Source organism: Tupaia chinensis, unplaced genomic scaffold (genome assembly GCF_000334495.1).
Source record: "Tupaia chinensis unplaced genomic scaffold, TupChi_1.0 Scaffold144058_1, whole genome shotgun sequence".
In the NCBI taxonomy this organism is placed as follows: Eukaryota; Metazoa; Chordata; class Mammalia; order Scandentia; family Tupaiidae; genus Tupaia; species Tupaia belangeri.
The window spans coordinates 1435809-1445918 of NW_006203910.1; the positions used below are offsets into that span (position 1 = coordinate 1435809).

Sequence of the window (10110 nt, forward strand, 5' to 3'; positions counted from 1 at the left end):
GCCAGCCAAGTGGTGTGGTGGTTAAGGTGGCTGGATCCTACATGGCTGAATGTGTGGTTAGAGTCCTGGGCCTGGGGTGCCGGGGGGGAGGGGTCAAAAAACACCCTGGGCACACGTGCATGTGTGCCCAAAATCTTAAGAGGAGAGTGGAAGACTAGGGACTGCAGTGTGGTCATCCCCACTAGGGGCTGCTTTTTCATTCTGCCTCTCTCTTCTCTCTCTAGCAAGTGCATGTGCCAAATAGCAAATAAATAAATAAATAAATAAATAAAAATTTTAAAAATCTACATATTTCAGAAATAGTAAAATATTAAGAGCTAAAAAACTATGCCCAAGACATGCTTCAAAGTAATTCAAAGAGAAAATGAATTGGAGATGCGAATGGGCTGGAACTGAGCTGATGGCTGTTGGAAATGGGTAATGAATCCTGGGGACCCATCTTTGTACACTATACTATTGCGTACTGTTCTTACTACTTTGGCTTATATTTGAAATTATCCATAATCTGTGGGAAAAGGTAAATTAAACGAAGACAATATTCTTATTATGCTTTAACAAATTATGCTTTAGTATCTCGAGCAGAATTACCCAAAAAAAAAAATGTTTAACTATCACAATATATGAGTAGATTATTTCTAATTTAGTATTTCTAAAAAAAAAAAAATCATAAAAAATGCAGTCCTTAGGGCCAGTAGGTGGCATGGTAGTTAAGGCACTGGATCCCATGTGGCCAACTGTGTGGTTTGAGTCCCAGACCTGGTGGCTTGAAAGCCATACCAGGTACATGTGTGTGTGCTCCCAAAATCCTAATAGGAAAATGGAGCAAAAGAGACTGCTGTGTGGTCATCCATCTAGCTGGTAATTTCTCACTTTCCCTCTCCCTCTGTCCATCTCTGTCACTGGCAAGCTCATGCACCCTGTGGGGAAAAAAATCTTTAAAAAATGTAGTCCTTATACATGTGATGTAGCACAAAGTTTACTTGTTTTTTTAAGTGCAATATTTTCAATAAGCAGGAGATAGAAGGTAACTCAATTTTAAACTCCAGTTCTCAGTCTTTTTCACCAAAAACAACGTCTGAACAAAGCCTACTCCACCCCTGGAAACAAATCTAAAATCTCTTAAGAGAGAGCAAGAGTGAAATGAAACATGGCGTTTAGTGTAATGCACATACAATAAATGTACTAAAGTATGTTGATTTTAAAGCCTTCCATCATGAAAACAAAATGCCACCTTAACCAACCTTCTTTTCCCCTCTTTCCAGAATAGTTGTAATGTCTTCATCTGTCAGCTCGCTTTCTTTAGAAGCAAAAACATGGGTGGCTCCATGACGTATCATTTGTAACATTTCCTCTTTTGCCAGCTTGTTAGACTGTTGGTCAATGAGTCTTCCTAACAAAACAAATTAATATTGTATATACTCCATCAATTATATTCCAAAGAAAGCATAGCGTAATTAATTATTATTCAGATATTACCTACCACATTTAGAGACACATAAAACTTTAGGAGAACAAAAAGATTTTTGAGCTTTAAATTATTGGTTTAAGGGACCACCAGGTGGTGTGTCAGTTAAGGCGCTTAGACACTCCCACATGGCCGACCATGGTTCGAGTCCCAAACCTGGTGGTTTGCTTTCCTACTTTCTCTCTCTCTCTCTCTCTCTCTCTGGTCAAATTAAAATAAAAGAATGAATAAATAAAATTAAATTAAAACAATTCTTTAAAAAAACTCTTTGGTTTAATGAATAACCCTACAAGTTTTATCTTAGCACACTTTCCATTTCAGTATGAATTCCCTCCTGTAAAACTCACTTAAAGCCCAGACAGAAGATTCTTTTTCATGTCTGAAGTTTGTTTTTCAGATTGATCTTCTCTGTATGGAGAGGCACCCTCTAACACATGTTTAAATCATTTTAAAAGCAGCATTTTATCTTCTAAATAATATCAGGTACTTCAAAGGTACTTCAAAAGGCATGCTGTCAGCACACCACCATAAGCTACTAACGTTCAACTACTCCGTATATTGAATGCAAGGGCTTAGATTAGAAATAATTCAATTAGTATTTTTTCTTACATTTTCATAATTTACACTTAATCACTGTACACCCTTACCAAAAAAACCCACACGAAATGGTTTTTCCCAGCGTGGATGCAGTGCATATCAATCAAGTCACAGATATTATCATATACAATACATTACCATCAATAGATGACTTTTCATTCCTGTGTCTGTTAAATGTCTTTTGGCCCCCATCCCCTCCCTCTTACCCCATCACCCTCTCCTGTAAGTCTCCGGTATCTATAGTTGCCTTCTCTGCTATTATACCTTCCAATCTTTCCACTTTTGCCCTAAATTGTAGAGGGTATTTAGGTGTTTTTTTTTTTTTTTTTTTTTTTTTTTTTTTTTTTTTTTTCCAAAGGGGTACCATAGGGCACCTGTGCTTACCTGAGAGAGAGAAAGACAAAGAAATAGAAAGTGAGAAATCCCTCCCTAGCCATACCACAATCCCCTCTCCTCCACTCCCCTGTTGGGATTTGGGGCATGCACATGTGCCTGGTGTGATTTTCAAGCTGCCAGGTCCAGGACTCAAACTGCAGTTGGTCATGTGGGAATCCAAGCTACCTGCTGGTCCCGGGCAATTAATATTTTTTAACTGACTTTTTTCCCTAAATCTCCAAATTTTAGTTAACCTTTATTTAAAAACAGTCTCCTTTGAACACAACTGAATGTGTTTTTGCTAAAACTACCTAATGTGGCCAGCCACTGACCGTGGCATGGTGGTTAAGGCAGTTGCATCCCACATGGCTGATCACATGGTTTGAGTCTCAGACGTAGCAGCTTGAAAAACATGCTGGGCATATGCACATATGTGCTTAAAATCCCTATGGGAGAAATGGAGGAGAAAGAATTGTGGTGTGATGACCCCCGTGGAGGGTTTTCTCAATTTCTCTCTTTCCAGCAAGCACACATGCCCTCCAGCACACTGAGAGCAAAGCAAAATGAAGTACTCTCATGGAGTTTATGTGTACAGATACCTTGTTGTATAACAATTGAATCAAGCCTCAGTTTTATCTCCGCTCTTTCTACAATCCTTTCTTCCACAGTGTTGTCAGTGATGAGACGGAATACACGCACTGGCTTCTTCTGACCAATACGATGTGCTCGATCCTAGTAGAAAGAGTCCTAGTATAAGATATCGGATATTCTGGATAAAATTGAGGAACAGTCATCATATGCTGTAAAGTTCTGAAAATAGATTCGTTCTTTATGTCTCTGGACCTGCCACTTTTGAAAGAAGGATGATGACTACTAAGAATATTCTAAAGCTCCCTGGGAACAAAGAAGTCTGCAAAAACACTGTACCATTAATAAAGAACTTCTAGAAGGACAAAAAGCAAAGCCTCTTTAAGATGAGGACAAGAAGGAGCTGAAAGCTTCTGGATTGAGTTACTAAGTAACTCTGGGCCACTAAACATAAACATATTCCAAACTAGCCAGGAGTTTTATAAGTGAGGAACAAAGTAGTTAGGAAGGGTTGCTATGGCGCCAAAAGTCTGCTTTATCTCCTTATCAAGTAGTTCCTTCTGCTTACTGAGGCAATTCAGGGATACGTAGTAGAGGGTCATAAACATTTACGGGATACACTATGATTTTCAAAGCATACACACAATATCCTTACTACAGAGTGGTCTCGAGTTGGTCCTACAATTTATAATAGATAAAGGTGACAGGTGGCAACTTCTGATACCTGAACATTTTAGAGTATATTTCAAACATCGAAGCTACCAGAGCAAATATATGAAGGGAAGTAAGAGACCAAAGAAACCAAATTTTGAAACCAAGCATGGAGCTGGCAGGCAGTGTGGTGGATAAGGGTACTGGATTCCCACATGGCTGACCAAGGTTCAAGTCCCGGACCTGGTGGCTTGCTTTCTCGCTTTCTCTTTCTCTCTCTCTCTCTCCCTGGAAGTGAAATCAAAAAATAACAATAACAAATAAAATTAAATAAACCATTAAAAAAAAAGAATAGCTGCTCTAATACACTCTCAGTAACAGTGTCTGATTGTTCTTACAGCCCCATGCTCTTGATATTTTTAAAAAATGCAATACTTAGGGCCGGCAGATGGCATGGTGGTTAAGGACGCTGGACTCCCCACACAGCTGACCACGATTCGAGTCCCAGACCTGATGGCTTGCTTTCTCACTTTTCCTCTCTCTCTCCCTCACTCTATCCCTCTTTGGTCAAATTAAAAAATAATAATAATAAAGGATAAATAAAGTTAAATAATTTTTCAAAAAAATGCAATACTCTACTTATAACTAAAATTTTAAATTCAAACTAACAAATCCTGAAAGACTGGCTGTAATCTTACACTTTTAAGGAAATGAAGCACTACATCCATTAGGTTTTCCAGTTCAGTTAACACTGTAACAAACTGAGGCTTACTTCTACTTAGCCATATCAAACAGGCAGTTCAATACCATGCTCAAGTAGTAAGAATTATGTCAAAGAATACTGATGTCAAAATGTCCAATGGTCAAAATTTTTCAATTCTCTAAAAGGCAAGATTTCTAAATTATGCCTCGTTGGCATATAGTATTTTACTGCTTCTTCCAAAAAGACAGTTAGTTGTCCCATAACTTCTTGAGATTTTGAATATGTCACAATTTTGCTTCTTTTTACTTAAAAATTATATTTCTTTATCTTACAATGTGAGCTGCATTGAGAAAAGTTGTAGCTCTAGTTCAATAAATGACATCAAAATATTCAAAAGGTCACCTTGAGTGTTATGGCTCAAAGGTAAAAGAAATAGTTCCTTGAAAAAACTTTTTCAATATAACATAGTTTTCAGATAGGATCATTAGGTGGCAAATGTTTTCCTGGAATGTATTTCTTTCTTGCCTTTTTACCTTATTTCTCAATTATTTTATTATAAAAGTTAAAATTCCACCTCTCCCAATTTCAGTACTAATGACTCTTTTAAAGAATTATTTATTTTATTTATTCATTCATTTATTTTAATTTTTCCAGGGAGAGACAAAAAGAGAAAGAGGGAAAGTGAGAAAGCAAACCACCAGATCCAGGATTTGAACATGGTTGGCCATGTGGGAGTGTCCAGCACCTTAACCACCAGACCACCCACTGGCCCCAGTACTAAGGATTTTAATATATTCAGTTGTCAGGCAGAATAAAAATGAGAGATTAATTTTTTAACCCATTTCATTAGAACAAGTATGTATGCCCTTCTCAATAGAGAAAAAAAATGTACATTTCTGCTTAATGATAAAAATGAAAATCAACACATAAATGTTACAGTTGTATTTGGGGTGTTTCTTTTTTTGTTTTGTTCTGCAATTAGCACAGCAACTTTGTTTTCCAGGATAATCTAGTCTAAAATCTATAAAACCTCCCCAAAACTGTTGGTTTTTTATCATAAATTATCTTTGTGTTATATAACTATGAAAAGTATTGTGAATCATTAAAGATTACTAACCATAGCTTGTAGATCCACCTGTGGATTCCAGTCTGAATCATACAGTATAACCACATCAGCACTTGCCAAGTTAATTCCAAGCCCGCCAGCCCTGGTACTCAGCATGAAGATGAATCTACTACTGTTAGAGGCATTAAAGGCCTCTATTGCTTCCTTTTTTTAATTGACAAAAGGAACAGAAGAAAGAGGAAAAACATCAAATGATATTACCAGAGGCTTTGAGAAACAAACAAAAAAATTAACATGCGTATAGAAAATCTTTATACACTGTGTAATGTTCTTTATAAATATACTTTACAATATCCTTTAAACTTCAAAAGTAAGCATTTATCTATACATTATACTGTGTGAATTGCTATAGAAAATATACTATTGGGTTGTCAGAAAAGTCATGATGTATTTCTCTGGTTTTCTATGCAAAAATGCATCATGACTTTTCCAATGACACAATATATAAATGAAGTTCCTTATCTTTATAAGCTTACATTAACAGACAAATTTTAAAACAATCACTTTGATAAACTTAACTGAGCAAGTAAATATTAATTCATATTATTTGAAAACAATAATAGTAAAAATGTGTTGAGTGAGAGCTGAAATATATGTGGGGGGTAAAAAATGTCAGAATTCTCAACCTCACTGCCATCACCTTATGAAGAATTCATAAAGAAGTAGAATATTTTCGATGATCCACTGAGAGAAAAAGGTTTAGAAATGGTAATAAGAGCGACAGGTGAGGGGGAAGGTAGAAAGATTCACATCAGTACAGTGACAAAGGACAAAAATAAATAATGAGGAAAATCAGAAAAGCAATCCAGGGATATTAAATAAACAATCTTAAAAAATTAATACTATGTTAATATCCTTACAATATAAAGACTTCATTTAAACTATTTAGAAAATTACTAAGACTCTAATAGAAGAAAGAGCAAAAAATTAAAAATTAAAAAACAAGACCATTCACAGGAGAAATACAAATGGCTAAAAAACAAAAATCATGTTCAACTCACTAAGTAACTAAATAATGCAAACTCAACAACATTAATACCGTTTTTTGAAGATTAAAAAAATGGTGATACTCAATGTTGACGAGGGGGCGGTGACACGGGCACTCTCATGCATTGCTGCTGGGAGTTACAACCTTTCTGGAAAGCAATTTGGCAAAAGGCATCAAGAGCCTTAAAAATGTTCATACCCTTTGACCCAGTAATTCCACTTCTAGGAATTTATCCTAAGGAAATAATCAGATGTGCAAAATAGTTCTAATCAAGGAAATTCCTTTTAGCATTATTCATTATAACAAAACATGGTAGGGAAAAAAAACAACCTACATGACCAACAAGAGGGGGATCAATTATTTATGGTTCACCCCTAAGATGAAATCTTTTCCTAAAATTGTGTTACAGTGACTTTTCTTACTGACATAAAAAGTACAATATAATGCTAAATAAAAAGGATCAGGATATGGAACTTTATATCGTATACATACTATGATAGCAATTATTTATATATATTATATATACATAAAAAAAGATTGGCCAGAAATACTTTTGCTTTCTAAATGTCCTTCAGCGATCACATAGTCTTTGAATAATCACAAAAGGCAGTGAGTTTTGTTTTTTTTTAATGATCAACTGAATGGCTTGGTCAAAGCTGTAGGCAGAGAAGTTGACTCCACTGCTGCAGTCAGCAGGGTGCATAATGGGCCGGCAGAGAAAGCGGCATGGTGTAGTGAGAGGCACCTCATTGAACAGGAAACAGCAGAAACCTGGGTGTGAATCACAACTCTACCATTTATCACATCAGTGATTCTGAGCAAGCATTTAACCTCTCTGAGACCCAGTTTCGAATAGAGAAAATTATAACCGCACTTTAACAGGCTGCTAGGAGAATTCAGTTGGAACTTGAGGTTGCCTAGCTGACAGTAGTTACTTGACAAATGTTAATTCCTTTAAAAAAAGGAGGCCAATTAAGGAGAGGTTATAGGAACTGAGTCAGAGGATGACCAGAGGCTTAGCTAGCTGAATGTAGGAGGGGAGAAAGGACAAACCTGAGAGCGACTGAGAAATATGAGTCCACAGCTGAGTAAGGAATCAATCTCCTTCTCTTTTTTTTCCAAAGGATTATTTATTTTATTATATTTTATTAATTTCATTATCTTTATTTTTCATTTTAAAATTTGCTATAAGGCATATGCATTCACCAGAGAGAGAGAGGCAAACAGAAAGAGACGAGAGAGAGAGAGGCGGAGGGAGGGAGAGGTAAAGTGAGAAAGCAAGCCACTAGGTCTGGGATTTGAACCGTGGTCGGCCAGGTGGGAGTTCAGCATGTTAACCATCATGCCACCCGCTGGCTCTAACATTCCCCTTCTTACTGGGAAACAGATGAAATGATGATGTGGACAACATAATGTAAAAGCAAGACACCTTCAAGACAAAATGAACAGCTCTGACTTTGCCACATTTAAAGTCAATACATGTAATTCAAAGTTTCTGGGGCCAGCCTTATAGCCTAGTGGTTGAGGGAGATGGATCCCACATGGCCACATGGTTCAAATACCAGGCCCAGTGGCTTGAAAAACACACCAGGTGTGCATACACATGCCCAAACTCCTGATGAGGTAGAGAAATAGAAAGGGATTGCAGCATGACTTTTCTCCCTCTCCCTCTGTCTCTCTTTGGCAAGTGCACACACCCTCTGGCAAATTAAGAAAAGAAAAAGAAACAAAGTTTCTGAAGGGAGAACACTATTGACAATTTTTAAAACACTATAAGCATTTGGACATAGTGACCAACAGGTGGCATGGTGGTTAAGGCACTGGACCCCATATGGCCAACTGCGGTTTGAGTCCTGGACCTGGAGGCTTGAAAATCACACTGGGTGAGAGAGTGTACATACCCAAAATCCCAGGAGGAGAATGGAGGAGAAGAGATTGTGGCATGGCCATCCCCTCTGGGGGATGATATGATCTCTCACTTTTCCCCTGTCTCTCTCCTTTCCCACGAGTACACTTACCCTATGACAAAAAAACAAACAAACAAACTTTACAAAAAAGTGGGAGGTAAGCAGAAGGCGGCATGGTGGTTAAAGGTGCTGGACTCCCTACCACATAGCTGACCAGAGTTCAGAAGTCATAGACATGCCAGCTTGCCTTCTTGCTTTCTCTCTTTCTCTGTCTCTCTCTGGTAAGCATGTGTACCCTACAGCAAAACAGAAAATAACAACAACAACAACAATAATAATGATGATAATAAAAATTAAATAAATGTTTTTTTTTTTAAATTTTAAGAGAGATTTTTGTTATAGGGCACGTGTGCTCGCTGGAGAGACACAGAGAGCTAGAAAGCAAGAAATCACACACCCCCAGGGCAGATGGCCATGCCACAATCCCTCTTCCTCCTTTCTCCTCTTGGGATTTTGAGCATGCACGCATGTAAATGAATCCAGTGTGAGGTTTTTTTTTTTTTGGGGGGGGAGGGTTTTACACTCTGGGTCTGTGCGCTCGCCAGACAGACAGAGAGAGACATAGAGACAGAAAGTGAGAAATCACCCCTCAGGGGGGATGGTCACGCCGCAATCCTTTCTCCTCCATTCTCCTCTCGAGATCTTGGGCACGCACGCGTGAGTTTGAAGCCACCGGGTCCGGGACGTGAACCGCGGTCGACTATGTGGGAGTCCAGCGACATAGCCATTATGCTAACTGCTGGTTCCCAATCCAGTGTGAGTTTTAAGCCGCCAGGTCTGGGACTTTAACTATGGTTGGTCATGTGGAAGTCAGCAATGTAACTACTACGCCATCTACTGGTCATCCCCCACAAAAAAAAATTGGGTTTTTTTGAGAGATTTTCGCTATAGGGTGCGTGCGCTCCCCAGACAGACAGACAGAGACAGAGACAAGAAAGCGAGAAATCACCCCTTAGTGGGGATGACCATATAGTGGGGATGACCATACCACAATCTCTTCTCCTCCATTATCCTCTCAGGATTTTGGGCACACTGTACACATGCCTGTCATGAGTTTCAAGCCACCTGGTCAAGGACTCATACCAGAGTTAACCCATGTGGGAATCCAGTGTCTTAACCACCACACCACCTACTCACAGCAATGCTTCACTTCTTAGCAGAATCATTGTTGAAAAATCTTGAAGCTACATTGGTGGCTACTTGGCCCTCACCAAGAGTCAGCACAAACCACTAGACAGAATAGTGGAGTCATCTGAAATATGCAAATTAGGTACTTGCGAGCCAAAAGCACCTACTGCTCTGCCTCGGTATCCTCTTCATTCTAGAAAGAAGGGTCCTCTCACATGACACCATAGGGTGTATGCTTAGTGTGGATTCGGGAGGGGGGCAGTTCTCAGAATGTTAAGTCAGCAGCCCTATAAAGCTCGAAGTCACCATTGCAGAGAGAGTTAAAAAAAAAAAGGTAAGGCTGGGAATACTGTATGTGTAAGGGTTATCACAACTGTTTCCTTAGAGTGGGTAGCAGTAAAACCTTTAGTACAAAAAGGGTCTGTGTGCTTCTTGTGAACACCAATCTATGCTCTAGCTGAGCTTCAATAAGGAGGTGTGCAACCAACAGGGTGTCCTTTGTGGCTCTGGAAGGGAAGGGAA

The 10110-nt window shown here is 38.5% G+C and overlaps 1 protein-coding gene across 5 annotated transcripts in view; it reads right to left on the reverse strand.

Moving 5' to 3' along the window:
- Positions 1–10110, reverse strand: part of SMARCA1 (SNF2 related chromatin remodeling ATPase 1) — a 107844-nt gene that overhangs the window by 61938 nt on the left and 35796 nt on the right. For all 5 annotated transcript variants that reach the window (XM_006165846.3, XM_006165845.3, XM_006165848.3 and 2 more), the window contains exons 12-14: positions 5497–5649; positions 3037–3169; positions 1242–1390 (exon numbers count right to left, since the gene is read on the reverse strand). In XM_006165846.3, the coding sequence (XP_006165908.1) occupies positions 1242–1390; positions 3037–3169; positions 5497–5649 (435 nt within the window). The remainder of the gene's footprint in view (positions 1–1241; positions 1391–3036; positions 3170–5496; positions 5650–10110) is intronic.